General features: G+C 40.9%; 2 protein-coding genes across 2 annotated transcripts; one reads left to right on the top strand and one right to left on the bottom strand.

Moving 5' to 3' along the window:
- Window positions 1-270: 270 nt before the first annotated feature.
- On the bottom strand, window positions 271-5,481 carry dnajb4 (DnaJ heat shock protein family (Hsp40) member B4). Its single transcript, XM_017471132.3, has 4 exons — window positions 4,909-5,481; window positions 3,426-3,574; window positions 2,657-3,082; window positions 271-756 (listed from the first exon to the last, which is right to left on the bottom strand). The coding sequence occupies exons 1-4, from the start codon at window positions 5,117-5,119 to the stop codon at window positions 523-525; spliced, it is 1,020 nt and encodes a 339-aa protein (XP_017326621.1). The 5' UTR covers window positions 5,120-5,481; the 3' UTR covers window positions 271-522.
- Window positions 5,482-8,698: 3,217 nt separating this feature from the next.
- cope (COPI coat complex subunit epsilon) lies at window positions 8,699-11,816 on the top strand. The gene is made up of 10 exons (XM_017473268.3): window positions 8,699-8,859; window positions 9,400-9,462; window positions 9,600-9,700; window positions 9,850-10,002; window positions 10,140-10,193; window positions 10,303-10,384; window positions 10,485-10,640; window positions 10,960-11,028; window positions 11,376-11,450; window positions 11,655-11,816. Exons 1-10 carry the CDS (start codon window positions 8,758-8,760, stop codon window positions 11,700-11,702), a joined length of 903 nt encoding a protein of 300 aa, XP_017328757.1. The 5' UTR covers window positions 8,699-8,757; the 3' UTR covers window positions 11,703-11,816.
- Window positions 11,817-16,181: the final 4,365 nt, after the last annotated feature.

Genomic DNA, 16,181 nt, shown 5'->3' with positions numbered 1-16,181 from the left:
TGTATTATTTATTTTATGTGAAGGACGCATGCAGTGTTGCGTTAAAATTTTTCCAAATATAACGTTAGAAAGCAGCCTTTAAAATGTCGCATCACGCTACTAACTGCTCTTAAATATTTCGACCTGTCCATGATGATAATATTGTGCTGAATATTATATGATGTTAATGATAATATTAATAATAATAATAATGATAATAATTTATTATTGGGACACACCTACTCCAACATTACCCCTTGTAAAAAGAATGAAAACAATGCAGACTGCGAGTAAAGGAGTCAAATCTGACGTTTACTTTCAGACATGAAGATTGCACTTGCACGTTTATGACCTTATTTGGGCATGCAACATAAATTTAATTTTTTTTTTAAAAAGCACAAACACTTGGCTAACTAAATTAAAAAATAGAAATTTCACATTGTTTATGGGGCGTAGCGGCGATCTGTCCGAGTGTTGGATTGGGAGAGATGGCGAGCGTCAGTGTGGCGCTTTTAACGCCGCCGCAGTCCTGTTGCATTCCCTTCACGAAGCGGGTAAATGGCGTTTCAGCACGTCCTTGGCGTTGGATGGCAGACTGTCAGGAAAGTTCACGTCAAACTCCACTATGAGATCTCCTCTTTGCTCAGGGTTCTTGGGAAAGGGCAGCCCCTGTCCTGCTACGGTCTTCCTCATTCCTGGTTTGATGACCTCCGTGATCTTCATATTGCACGTTTTCCCGTCTATCGTGGAGACTGTAACCGAGCAACCGCACAACGACTGGAATCAGAGAAATGGGGCGGATGGGAAAAAAATCAGTCATTATTTTTCATAAAAACGTTAACTTTCCTGCATCGCTGAAGTGATATTGACACTGGAGACTCCTTCTGTAAATATTAAACAAACATCTCAACAAAAATTCACCAAAAATGTCAACAATTACACAATCAGCCTAAGGTGACTGTACAAAGTCCGCCTTTGAATGAGTTGTTACTATGGAAACGTTGAAACTAGTACTAAGCCGAGCACTGACACATTAGTTGATTAGCGCATTATCTAATTTGCGTGTAACTAGTTTGGTTTAGAAGCTATAATCTATAGATACTATCAGTGTGTGAATGTAGGTTTAAACTCGCGCTAACTCAAAAATGGAGGATGATTTTTCTTGATAAGTCTCACATTAGCTAACGAATATGTGATATATTGCCTTTAACTAGTGATTACTGAATTTGTTGAACGTTAGCCGCAGTTAACACGTAACGTAGCCGTGCGTATGGGAGTGAAAATCCGCCCGGCTTCGACTTCTCGCTCGTTCTGCCACAGATGGAGCTGCTAGTGAGTCAAAAACCGTTTAGGTGGGCGAGCGCTCGTCTTTTGGCACTTAACAGCTGAGATCAACTCTCGCTGCTCATACTTCACATTACATAACCGACGGAAAGTAGATGCAATGCCTTCTGCCGTAATAACACCACGAGGGTACAAGGAAAGTGCACTCACTAGAACAGGCTAGAAATGAAAATGTGCCGAGTGGAACGCGGTGTTCAAAATACTATAATAATCTAGAATAAATGTCATCTATTAATACCACAGCACTGCAGAATTCTCCAGTCCGATTGGTCACAAGGTGCTGATTCATTTTCTATACCACATGGTACGTCTACAACATTAAACAGATAAAAAAGTAAGACTGTGATGATCCTCGGCTTCTGTAAACATCTCTTGACATAATCCTCAATATTTTGAAATGGACATAATCCTCAACAGCTTTAAAGGTTCCTAAAACATCAATTTACATCTGTACGCATATGTAAACATCTGGCAACATAATCCTCCATATCTGAAAGCAGAAATATGACTCTCAGTATCTGTTAACACGACACTGGATATCTTTAAAAACGTAATACCACGGCCCTCAACGTCACGTTAAAAAAAACAAAAACAAAAAAAAACATCTGTACACATCAGTTAGCACAAGCCTCAACATCTGTTAATGTGACCGTGGCCCCAAACATCTGTAAAAATCTATTAACATGACCTTCAATATCCATAAACATGCATTAACAGGACCCTGAACATCTGTAAACATGTGGGGTTTTTTAGACTGTCAAGCATTATAAAAATCTTTTAACATGATTCGCATCCTCAACATCTGTAAACATCTACTAGGCTGATCCTCGACATCTGTAAAGATCTATTAACCTGATCCTTAAACATCTGTAAGCATTTCTTAACATGACATGGAACATCTGTAAATATTTCTTAACATGATCCTCAACATATGCGATCATATCAACATCTGGACATGACAAACATCTATTAACTTGACCCTCAACATCTGTAGATTTCTATTAACATGACCTTCACTATCTAGAATTAACATTAGATCCCCTGCCCCCACATCCATAAACATCTATTTTAACATCAACGTCAACATCTGTAAACATCTATTGACACGACCATCAACATCTCTTAACATGACACACAATGTGGATGAATATGGTCCGGGAAAAAAAAAATCTATTTACATGAACCTCAACATCTGTAAACAGATATGCAAACATGAGTTAACAAAAGCCTGAACGTCTGTAAACATCTGTTTTCTGTAGCTAAAAGCGGAGACAGCTGTATTAAGTGTTTAATAGTTTATGGCAGCTGGGGCGTTTGGGCCCGGGATGCCCACCTGGCGCAGACTGATGCGGACAGGGTAGACGATGTCGGACCCTTCCCTCCTGAAGTGTGGGTGCGGCTTGTCCTTAATGACGAAGACGATATCGGCGGGGATGCAGCCGGGGGACTCGTCGCCCTCGCGTGGGAACGTGATCTTGGTGCCCTCCTTCCAGCCGCGCTTGATCTCGATGGACAGGATCTTGTCCTCGGTGCGCGTGGTCCGGCCGTCGGCGTTCAGGCGACGGCGCGAGATCTTCATGCGCTTGGTGCAGCCGTGAAAGACCTCCTCGAGCGACACGCGCAATTCGTGATGGATCGCCGGGTCCTGCTTACGCCGAGGTTGCCGGTCACGAGGGAAACCGTTCAGATTAAAACTCGTGAAGGAGCCAAAGGGGTCCCCGGTGTCCACTTCCATGTCCTCATCATCTCTGCCGTTCACCTGCAATCAGAATAACACGAGTCATATACAGCACTTTTGAACATTTTAAATACTAGTCATGCCGTGATAAAATTTTTTAAACATTTAAGTGTAAATCCAGATGTTCGTCTTCTTCGCCATCATCTCTCCCGTGTGTCATTTTAATTATTGTTAAAGTAGTACAATTTAACTCGGAAATCCCACGACTGCTTCCCAGAGTAACTAATTTTATAGTTAACTTTACTGCATCATTTCGGTTTGTTCTAATAATCTCCTTTTCCCTTCGCTCGCCTCATGCAAAGCACCTTGGGATTTTAGCGTGAATGAAATTTGCTACATAAATAATATCCGTTTTTGTGATCACCTTGCGGCCAAAGAACATCTCGAAGGGGTTGGTGCCACCAAAGAAGGTGGCGAAGGTGGCGTGTGGGTCGCCGTGGAACGTGTACGTGAAGGTGCTGCCCTGGCCATCGGACGCTCCTCCTCCTCCACCTCCACCTCCTCCTTTCAAGCCTGAAAATCATGAGATTAAGAAAAACTCAAGAGCGATATGACACGTGTATCATTGCATTAAAGTGCACCAGTCTAGCCATCTTATAAAACGAGGTTACCCTGCGTTCGCACTAGCCACTCGCCTCGCTTGAAGTTTGTGTCTTGTGGGTGCTACCATTGTCGCTTCTAATATTCTAATCTTTCTAATATTTTTAATAAACTGAAAAAAAAAGTGTGAAACATTCCACGTGCAAGTTGACTAGCTGCACTATCTATAAAAACTCTCCAGAAACACCAACGATCACTGCTACTTCCTTTCAAGCTTTATTTTTGTCATAACGTCTCTATACGCATTTAAGTAGTACTCGTATATGGCGAGTTAAGATAAAAAAAGAATATATTTTTTTCCCCATTTATTTATTCCGAGAGACAGAATAAACGATCGGTCCGAGGAATTGTCCGTACCAGTGGTTTGGATTTGCTGCTTTGCTGTGTCATACCAAATTAGCCTAAAAGTTGAGAAAACCTCAATATGCGTACAATGTAAATATTCGAAATGTATATAATATTAAATAGATGGGTGAAATATTTAGCCGCCTGTCGCTTTTTTCGCCCACTAGTGTGAGCGCACCTTTAGTGCGTATCTATGGAAGCTGAGTCGCTGCGATGGGTGAGCTGCGTTACTGCAAAGATTTAGTGTACACGGCACTTATCACACGTTATTTCGCCATTTAGTCGTCATTTTTTTCATCTCCTAAAAAGCATAGCCTTTTATGGAGTTTTGTGGGCAGGGCTAGATGTGAACCGGCCGGGCTGCCAATTAGCGTCTACGAAGGAAATAAAAAAAAAATAAATAAAAAAAAAGCAAAACCTTCGTAAATCCGGCAGGAATTTTTCTGGTTCCTTCGGCCTGCGGAAACTTTTACGTGCAACCTTACAGACAAAAAAAACTACCTTTATCGAACCGCTTTGATCCAACGCAAGTAATTTTGCTTGCGGACTGAATAAAATTGTTTTCGCTCTTGTAGATTTTCACTGTTCTCACAGTGTGACGCATAACATCTGCGTAAACATCAGTTATTTATCCAAACGTTAAACACGTGGCCTTCTCACGATATATCGGTATCTCTGGTATGATGTATCACACCAGCTCATGCACCAACCACACAGCAACAGCCACGTTGTCATAGAAACACAAAAATATTTTTGCCCAAATATGGTTACACTCTATTATGCGCGCGCCAAAGGCCTCTATTTGTTTGTTTTTATTAATTGAGGAGCCAAAAAACACACAAATATAGGCTATCTGAGGGGGGGACCCCCAACCCCATCCACAGAAGAAGCCTCTCCGTTACCTTCCTCTCCATACTGGTCGTATATTTCGCGTTTTTTGGGGTCGCTGAGGACTTCATAAGCTTCGGCCACCTCCTTGAATTTCTCCGCCGCGTTTGGCGCTTTGTTTTTATCCGGATGCCATTTCAGAGCTTGTTTTCTGTACGCCTTTTTAATATCCTCCTCAGCCGCTCCTTTGGAAATGCCTAGGATTTTATAATAGTCTTTCCCCATTGTGTGTTCCTCCTCTGTGTGTGTGTGTGTGTGTGTGTGTGTGTGTGTGTGTGTCCTGTGATTAAAATTAAAATCCCGTCCCTGTGTGTGGATTCAGCCTCTATAAATACCAAATGGCACCAATGACTCTTCTTGGTTCTGAGTCTCTGGTGCTGTGTGTGTGTGTGTGTGTGTGTGTTTTTTTTTTTTTTTCCCCTTCTCTATTTGCTCCTTTAAATGGCCAGCCCGGACCAGCCCTCCCTCCTCAGCCGCATCTGTGGGTTGTATCTAGAAACGCCGACGTCATTTCCTCCATCTTCCCATCCGAATCCGTGTTCCAGGGAACATTCCTACGTCCCGAACTGAAATCTCCATCAAACGCGTACCCGGTGAAGTGCCCGGATGCCGTTCAGTCGCATCGCTCCAGTGGTACAGAAGGGGGCGTGGCTTAAGACCAAAGTAACCTTAAACACCACTAAGTCCCCATGAAGTCGGTACTGAAGTTTAGTATGAATATCTTCATGCTCTGAAACAAGGGTGAAAATTCTCATTTAGAAGATATACGTTCGCAATTTACAGTCTCTCTTGGTTTTGATGATGTCAGCCTTTCCGAAGTTGTCGTCGTTGGGCAAGAGAAATCACAATCGATGGGTCATTGAGTTGTGGTTGAGTTGAGGTGGTCGAACCTGCTTTTTATTCACTGGTTAAGAAGGAAATGCCTTGAATTCGTTCCCTTCGAGGAAGGAGGTAATTGTGCCAGCTCATGGCTTTGTGACGGGCGTTTTCCCCGATGCTTCCGTCACTAATTCCTGGAACGTTCGCTACAGGGTTTGCGAACTACGTTCCATTCTCAGAGACGGCCTTTTTCTACCGTTTACGCTGTATAGGGGCATCGCCAATTATTAAATGACGTTTATTCAAAGTAAATTAATTTTCTAACATTACATTCACTTTCGAAACATCGTATGTTACTAGAGATGTTGGATGTCGGTACGCCTGGCACCGAACGCTATTGGCTATTTTAAAAGGGGGAGGAGCCACTCAGTGTGACATCAATACGTCACTTCGAGTTTCAAGGGACTTCACGGGGACTTGTGAAAAATAGGTCTCTAACATTAGGTCCCCCCCTGACATTCAGCCGCTTGAAAGCCAAGTTACGACTCTATGAATACTCTATAAACCTTCTTGTCATAGTGATTTATAAGGATGTGAACGGGTGTTGGGGGCGTGTCTATAAACTAACTGACACGAGACCAGTCCAAATAGAAACAAGCATTGTTCTGAGACAACGGATTAAAATATTATTTTTAATCATTTCTACATCTTTTTTTTTTTCAAGTTATTTGTCCTACTAAGAAATGAAAAAAATAATATTCATCACTTGATTTGGAGACTTTTTAAACATGCCACCAATAGAAGGCAACAAATTACCAGTAGAGACCCACAGGGACCATTACAGGTTCCATTAAAACCAATACAATTCCCATTATAGTAACCATTACAAATTCTATGAGGGTTTCTATTGTTGGTTACTGCGGCTATTAGATCTCTCAGCTAACCAAACTACTTTGTCAGTACCTAGCCACAGCTTTCTCTGATTACCAACATGTTGTCATGGCAACGTAGCTGCTTATGTTGTGATACTTAGAGAAGTGAAAGTCCTAGATACATTGTGGTGATGTAACTCCACAATATGGTGAGTAGCTGCTAATTAATTTATAGCTATGTAACTTTGTGGCATTGTGAATAGGTGCCAGTCACGCTATTGCAGTGTAACTTACTGTATATATATGGTATATCCGATTATCAAGGGTACTTGTGTGTTCTTTACTTCTCATTTGGCCATATATGTCAACAGTTTTTTTTTTGTAGTTTGGCTACGTTGACCTGCGACTCATCTGCACGGAGGTGAGGCTGCGTCACAAACAACGGACAACTACAAGCCTAGTGGTCTATAAGTGGTGTGCGTGTTAAAACACATTTGTGCCATTATTAGTTTGGATTGTAGCATGGCATACTGAGTACGTCAGGGAATCAGGGAATAAAGCTGCCACAGATTTCTCCCCACTCCTCATTTCCTATAAATAGCAAAGTGCGTTATGTGTAATTTGGACGCCCTATTTTTGGCTGATGGTAAGTACAGATCAGAAATAGCTAATCATGACTCACCATGTTAATTCATTTAAAATAAAATAAAAATTAATAAACTGTTTACACCATTCTGACTTGTTAGGATTTTTTTGTTTTGTTTTTGTGTACATTTGCATTCATTTAACTTCTCGTGTGTCTTCTAAATAATAATAATAATAAAAAGACTTCCCAAAGACTTCTTTGACCAAATAAAGATTCTGACGTCATAACACCTGCTGTTCATGATTAATATGCAGAGAGCTGAAAAGGGAGCGTCCATCTTTTATGATTCACTTCCCGGAACCGACTCTTTTAAATGAATCAGTGAACTGATTCATACAATGGCGCCCCCTGCAGTTACTCACATTACTCACACTGTTTCAGTGTTTTACTCGGTATAAACAACCTGACACATTTACAGTTTCAGCTACACCGATTTTCTCAGGAGTATGGACTGGATATTTAAGTAAAATTGTGTATTTTTTTTCTTCTAAGAAAGAAAGAAAGAAAAGGAAAGCTTGGCAAACAGGAAAGAAAGAAAAAGAAAGCTTGGCAAACAGGAAAGAAAGAAAAACGAAAGATTGGAAAACCAAAAAGAACGAGTAATTGAAACTAAACAGTTTTCAATTATATTAAACAAAAAAAAAACTGTTTTTAATTTAATCTAAGGTTTTTGTTCATTTCGTTTGCCCCACCTTTTTTTTTTTTTTTTTACATATTAAAAGAATGAGAGACAAAATACATTTTTCTACATCAAAGGCTTAAATATAGATAGAGGATTAGGCCTATACGAATACTTATGATTTTGTGATGTTATTTTTTAAATAATTTCTTCAATAATGTCTTTAATATCTACTTTAAATTCTTTAATCATTTATTTAAAAAACCTTTTTAAATTTCTTTAATAATTTCTTTTGATAACTTTTGGTAAAACGTCTTTAAAAAACTACCTAATTATTTCTTTGAAATTTCTTCAATAACGTATTTAACTTCCTTTTTAAAATTCTTTAATAATGTCTTTAGCATCTTTAATAACGTATTTAATAAATTATTTTATAACTTATTTAATAGTTTATTTAATAACTTCTTTAACCTATTTAATATTTTAATAACCTCTTTAACTTTTTTAAATAATTTATTTAAAAAAAAACTTCTTTACTTTACTTTGACAACTTCTTTTATCATCTCTTTAATAACCTATTTAATGATTTGTTTATCAACGCCGTTATGACATTGTTTATCCGCTAGAGGACGTCCGGTCTCCTTAAAGCGGAAGCGACGGACGTTATTCGACGACGTGGCTGTGTGACGTATAGAGATTTTACGTTATTACACTGGCATTCCGGAAAATCCCGCCTCTTGGCACAGGACTGGTTGGAAGTACCTAACTCCTGCACTGCGATTGGTTCTCTCACTAACGGACAGCGGTGGTGTGAAGAATCATCGAATCCAGGAGGAGGAGGCGGGGCTTGTCGAAATACGGATAGGAAAAGAACTAACCAAACATCATTCACAGCTATTATAACAACATGGCGTCGCAGCAGGGAGAAGTAGATGAGCTGTTCGATGTGAAAAATGCCTTTTATATCGGGAGTTATCAGCACTGCATTAACGAGGCTCAGAAAGTAAAGGTATACGGCTATGTATTTTATATTTAATCAAAATAAACCAGTTAGTGCTGTCTGCTAGTCTTGAAGTCCACTGGTAGCCGCTTAGCTAACAGAGCTAACATTAAACAGCTGGTGTCGGAATTGGCTAGAGTTTATTTTGTTTTTTTTCTTAAATCACGGTGTATTATTATTATTTTATTTTTTTATAAAACATTTACTGTGTCACGCAGATAGTGTTACTATTTTTTGCTACTTGGAAAGCTGTGACACGTTAGCTGTCATCTAACTTCATATCACACCTGCAATAGACCTGAACCCATAATCAGATATCGCGATATTCAGCAAGCACAACATTAATTAATCAGCGGTTAGTAATTTATTATTAAGGACAGTTTTAGACGAAAAAAAAAAATTAACCTTGAAACACAATAAACGTGTTCTATTATATACAAAAGACGATTGTAGTAAACTGGAGATGACATGTTAGTGATGAAGGGTGAGTTCTTCTTCCTTTTTTACACACTTGAAGTATCCGAGTGTCGTTTTTGCTTTATTTTACAGACTTCCGGACCTGAGAAAGAACTGGAGAGGGATATTTTCCTGTACAGAGCGTACATTGCACAGGTAAGAGTATGTGTGTGTGTGTTCAAGACGCAAAAATTCATTACTTATTACAGCTCCGTGTCATCCAGTACATGGCAACATGACGGGATTTTCTTTGCTGGAGTGGTGTGAAATTCCGTCTTCTTGTTCCTCCGCAGAGGAAGTACGGCGTGGTGCTGGAGGACATAAAGCCAAGTTCCTCGGAGGAGCTGAAGGCCGTGCGGATGTTTGCGGATTACATGTCAGGCGACGCCAAAAGGTAACTGACTGACTAACTAACAAAAAGGTCCACATTGGGTTACGCGTTAACGTCAGATCAAATATCAACGACAAGACGGCTGGTTAAAGATATGGATGCGTAAAAAATAAGATCGTAACTACAGCGGCGCTGCATTCGGCTTTGTGCAGGGACACCATCGTGGTTGAGCTGGATAAGAAAATGAGTAAGAGCGTGGACGTGTCCAACACCACCTTCCTGCTGATGGCCGCGTCCATCTACCTGCACGAGGGGAACACAGACGCGGCGCTGCGCACGCTGCACCAGGGCGAAAGCCTCGAGTGGTCTGTGTCCCGTACATTTCTCTGTACACTTTTACTCTTATACGGCATGCTTTTACACTCCTTACTCTGTTACACGCTCTACAAGAAGAAGTATAAGTCATATACGTTATATAACGTTTAGAATTTTCCGTGTACAGCATGGCGATGAGCGTTCAGATCCTTCTCAAGCTGGACAGAGTCGATGTAGCAAGGTAGGATTTTGCGGAAAGTAGACATTAGTGAAAGTAATACTGTTTGAAGGACCGTAAGGTTCTAACGCGTAGTGTGATCGATTCAGCAGGTGTGTGTGTGTGTGTGCAGGAAGGAGCTGAAGAAGATGCAGGAGCAGGACGAAGACGCCACTCTGACTCAGCTGGCCACGGCCTGGGTGAACCTCGCTGTCGTGAGTATCAGCATCAGTCACCTGTAAAGTCAGAGTTTTACCTGTTACGGAAAAACTATCTCGTGGAGTGCCACCACAACGCTGTGAAATGTTTAAACAGGGAGGAGAGAAGCTGCAGGATGCCTTCTACATCTTCCAGGAGATGTCCGATAAATACTCGCCCACTCTGATCCTGCTGAACGGCCAGGCCGCGTGCCACATGGCCCAGTGCAAATGGGACGAGGCCGAGTCGGTCCTGCAGGACGCCCTGGATAAAGTATGTACTTTCAGTCAGTCGGTCAGCGAAGGGGGGAAAACAAAAACAAAACATGGCCGCCTCCAGTGGTCCGTCTTTTGTTAACAATCTACCAGGCTAGCTAACGTTTAACAAGCCAACATATCTGTAAAGCTTATTGTATATTTGTTCATCTGCATTCACCGTCGATGCTGTTGATGAGCAGAGCCCATATTGATTGTTGATTTGACGTCACTAGCTGAACCCGTAAGATGAGAAGACCTGGTTAATTTATCCTGATAGTTTTGACGTCTGAGCGCTGCTTCCGAATGGAAATGATATGATGTTTCTGCACACGCAGGACAGCAGCCATCCTGAAACGCTCATCAATCTGATCGTCTTAACGCAGCATCTGGGGAAACCTCCCGAGGTGAGTCCTCTCCGTTCCCTCTCCACGATCCGACGCTAGAATACGATTAATAAATGATACATGCCTCTAAAATGTTTTTTTTAGCATTAACATTCGAGTTAGATTAGCGTTGATGACAGTGACTTGTCGCTAGTTTGAACGCAGGGTCAATGCAATATGTCGCATTCTTTGCTGCATGAATAAAAAAAAAACTGGTGATGTCCCGAAACATTTCTACGGAAAAAAAAACAACAAAGATTAATAGCTGTCCAAGCACAAATTCTTCTTAAAGATAAGGCTTTGTATAGAAGTCCATGTTTTGTTTTGTTTTTAACTGACCTTTTTTTTTTTTTTTTTCATCCATGCAGGTCACAAATCGCTATCTGTCTCAGCTAAAAGACGCCCACAAGTCTCATCCTTTTGTGAAGGACTATCTCGCCAAGGTAAGGCGATTCCAACTTCTAATAATTAGAACTGACGTCGTCAAAACATAAAAGAAAGTAAGCCATAAGAGAAAGCCTCTTTAAAAAAAAAAAAAAAGCAAAACCCAAAAAACAACGACTTCCAGTTGTTTCTCCTTGATGATGATGATGATGATGATGATAAATGACGCATTTTCTCAGTCTCACCCGCTTCTCGCCCCACAGGAGAACGAATTCGACAGACTCGTGACACAGTACGCTCCCAGCGCCTGAACCCAGCCGACACCCGAGCTTCTGTGCCACACGTCTTGTTTTTCTTTTGATTTATTATTCTGTTATTCTATAAGCATTCCTGTATACTGAGTTAATAAATCCCTTTATGCCACAGTGCAGAGCTTTTGTTGTTCTTTTTTGAACGCTCGATTCCGATTGGTCGGAAGGTCTTGACGTGTTTCTGGACGCTGTAAACATTCTCAGGAGTTCAAAGAAGTTGTTCATCGTAGAAGAGAAAAGACTAACACACTGTTTAACGGCTCTTCTGAACCCGGAGTCAAATCCAAGTTATGAACAGAACGGTTCCTTAAAACGGCTTAAGGCGTCCTCGTGTGGGTTTTTTTTGGTTTGTTTGTTTTGTTTTGTTTTTGTTTTTGTTTTTATTTTTTTAACACTGCAGGTTTGCATTCTGACACTAGATGGTGGTAAAGCAGTGGTTCTCGAAGCAAAGCCGGCATCAGGACCCTGTCCTTGCTCTATCTTGATCGACTCACACAACTCTGGGATGGAGCGTTGATTGATGGTGTAATGAAATGATAGTTTAAAGGTTGAATAATTTATGAAGATAATTACTTGCTCATAAATGCAGCATTTGGGATCATGCCTTACACCACAGCGCAGTTGAGTTCAGGATTGTGATTGGTCAGAAGGTGTCGACAGGGACTTGTATGGTGAACGTGCCATATTAAAATAAATAAATAAATAAATTCTAAAAATTTGTCGCGACAGGCTGCTGTTGGTTTCGTTACCATTAAAGCATCCTGATAACAGAGCGCCGAGTTAGTGAAGAAAACTATTTAGCAGACGCGTTTTATGTTTAGTTTCCCTCCAAGAACAGTGTTTGTATGAATCTGGAACGAGTGACGGTTGTGTAGAACTCTCTGATGTGAACTAACGTCCCTCCAAGCTCTGCCCCCTTCCTCTAATCTCACGTTCGTAGTATTTAGTCCAGTGCTGTTGTCTCATCTCTGTTTTCCCACATTAAAGGTGCGGCGTCCTAGCTTTCTGCCAATGGTGAATGGAGAATGTTTTGAGTTCATTAGTCTCATTTGAGTCTCAGTGTTTAAGTCTAGGCTTAAAACATATTTGTTTACTCAAGCCTACCCTGACTAGATTCTGTTCTACTACTTCGCAGTCATAATTATCTTTTTTCTCCCTCTCTCCTTTCGCCGAGCCCCACACGAATTTATGGAGATACTAGAGATCCAGATCCTTTCTGCCTCTGGATGGAGCTCAAATCTTCTTTAATTCCAGACTGCTGGGACTACGGCTGCTCCTAACGCCATACAGACTTCATATAAATCCATAATGAACTTTTTCACAATATCAGTTGTTACCCAGATGAGGATGGGTTCCCTTCTGAGTCGGGTTCCTCTCAAGGTTTCTTCCTCTTAAAACATCTCAGGGAGTTTTTCCTTGCCACCGTCGCCACTCAGTGGCTTGCTCAGTTGGGATAAATTCGCACCTTTAATATCTGTATACCATGTTGATATTTCTGTAAAGCTGCTTTGAGACAATGTCTATTGTAAAAAGCTCTATACAAATAAAATTGAATTGAATTGAATTGAATTAGACATACAGTACATCATTTATGGCATTTGGCAGACGCTCTTATCCAGAGCGACTTACAGTTATCTCATTTATACAACTGAGCAATTGAAGGTTAAGGGCCTTGCCTAAGGGCCCAACAATGGTAGCTTGGCAGTGCTGGGGCTTGAATTCCTGACCTTTTGATCAGTAACCCAGAGCCTTTATCGTTATATCGTTAAGTTGCTTTGGTAACTGTTTATCAGGTATGGCGTTGAAATATTTCCAGCACAAAATGTTCTCAAAAATAAGCATTTTGACTGAAAAAGCAGTGAAACGGTCAAAGCCGTGTGGAAGAATTTCGCCGTTTCCGCCGTGAAAGTCCAAACTTGTCAAGAGAATCGAGTGAACGATGCATGCTGAGGAATAAAATTTGCAAGTAGATAATTTCCCTGCTATTTTTAATTTCTTTTTTTCCGTGCTCCGCAATTCTTCTTAAGGCTCATTCCTCGGGGCCGGCGTCTACCATGAAAAAGTTGTTCGTTGGATTTCTGTTCATGTATCCAGGACTTAAAAATGTGCAGCGTGTCACCGTGGTTCAGTGCACTGCAGGGCTTAGAGCTGGTAATACATGAAACACAACCAGCGTGCCTGGTGCAGCAAAGCCAAGGGATTTATAGGGCAGAGGGTGGAATAACCTCCATCGCTGCATCTGTTTATTTATTTATTTATTTATTTATTTATTTAAACAGCTCTGGCTGAAACGTCCGATTACAAGCAAAAGAAAATAGAGAGAAAGTTCTGACAAGACTTGTCGGTCGTTCATTCCTCGCTCATCTCGAGTAAGTGCGTGCTTTGTTCTGGTCCGGGTTGTGGTGGTGGTGGTAGAGGAGCAAACATCTTAGAGCCTTGCTGGATAACAATTTTTGGTCAAGGCGCATCACAGGAATTGGCACCCGTGCTCCACCTGCATCACACGCTCATTTCCTTGCGGGGGTATTCGAGGTCCCTGTACACAACAAAAAAAATCTTGCATGTGAGCATGAGCGGTCAGATGTAAAGTTCATGGGACAAACACCAAAAAGACGACGTTAATTAACACGGAAGGGTGCATTTAGAGCGGGGCGCACGGTGGCTTAGTGGTTAGTATGTTTGCCTCACACCTCTGGGGTTGGGGGTTCAATTCCCACCGTGGCCTGTGTGTGTGGGGTTTGCATGTTCTCTGGGTACTCCGGTTTCCTTCCTCATGGTAGGCTGATTGGCGTATCCATAGTATGTGTATGTGATTGAGCCCTGTGATGAATTGGCACCCTGTCCAGGGTGTACCCACCTCATGCCCAATGCTCCCTGGGATACACTCCAGGTTCCCCATGACCCTGAAAAGGATAAGTGGTGTAGAAGATGGATGGAACCTGGTCAGGGTTGCTGTTGTTTCATTTAAGCAACTAATTTGTAAATGTCTTTGGAAAAAGAAATATCAAGAGGAAAATATCACAAGCAGAAAAACTAAACTAAACATTGCATGTATGCAGCTGAGGTTGAGGAACTGTCAGACACATCATACTGACAGTGTTGTGTTTCCTGCCAGCTGCGGGGGTTTCCCTTTTTTTTTTTTTTTTTTTTTAACAGAATAACGGTTAGGGTCATATTTAGTTTTAAAATAAATAAATAAATAAATCCAGACACAGATGTTACACCCCTACTGCAGACCAAAACGATAACAGTATGAAATAGGACAGGATCCAGGTGTGCAGAAATGATCATCTATTGCGTTTCGATGGCTCTCGTCCAGATAGGACGGCTCTCACGCTAAGCTGCTTCATACTGATCATTCAATTTTCCAGGTGGATGTGGAATAGCCAGGTTACTGTGGTCTTGTTATACCATCATGGAATGACATCTCCCTTCAAACCTGGGCATTTATCCAAACTCAGCACAACAGATCAGCGTTAATGCTCGTACCCTGCACTTCCTCCCCCTTCAGCTAGTAAATGATATCACATGCTAAATAACAAGCCTAGGTTAAATTTCAAATAAAGGTAAAGAATAAAACACTTGATGTGTGTGTGTGTGTGTGTGTGTGTGTGTGTGTGTGTGTGCGTGCTGTTATAGGGAAATAATAACCCATGAGATGTGTGATGTAGTGGAGTTACTGTTACCACATCAAAGTTGCCAATGTCCTATTAATTTAAAGAACATCATGTCATACTTTTTATCATACTTTTTATCCATTTATAGTTACATCTCATGTTTCTTCACACACACCCACACACACACATATATATATATATGTGTGTGTGTGTGTGTGTGTGAAGAAACATGAAATATAACTATAAATGGATAAAAAGTATGAAAGTATGATAAAAAGTATGTGTGTGTATATATATATACACACATATATACATATATATATATATATATATATATATATATATATATATATATATATAATGTACAACATTCAAAGAAATTCGTTAATGATGGTGTGTGTGTGTGTGTGTGTGTGTGTGTGTGTGTGTGTGTGTGTGTTTGTGAGAGAGAGAGAGACATTGGTATCAGCTCGAGCAGACTGCTGAGGTTTTGAAATGGCACAGTGTGTACGTGTCTGTGTGCGTGCGTGCGTTTTTCCAATGCACGGTGTGTATTAATCATCCTCTCCCCCCTCATGAGTGTCAGTTTCTGCCCACAGCTCTGCTATTAGCTCGGTATTTTTGGTTGGTGGAATGTTTCTTATCTCAGCAGTCACATTGAGGTCTTTTAAAAACTTCAGCAACACCTATACACTCATCCCAACATTACACACACACACACACACACACACACACACACACACACACTACCATGACCATTGTTTACCAGTGTAAATGCTGAGAACGAACCACTACACAAATATGCCTAATTAAATGCCCAATAAATGTAGCTATAAGGTAGTCATACCTGGTAAACTAGCAA

Source organism: Ictalurus punctatus, chromosome 7, assembly GCF_001660625.3.
Source record: "Ictalurus punctatus breed USDA103 chromosome 7, Coco_2.0, whole genome shotgun sequence".
Taxonomy (NCBI): Eukaryota; Metazoa; Chordata; class Actinopteri; order Siluriformes; family Ictaluridae; genus Ictalurus; species Ictalurus punctatus.
The sequence above is the reverse complement of the archived record's forward strand: the minus strand, read 5'-3'. Positions and strand labels throughout refer to the sequence as shown.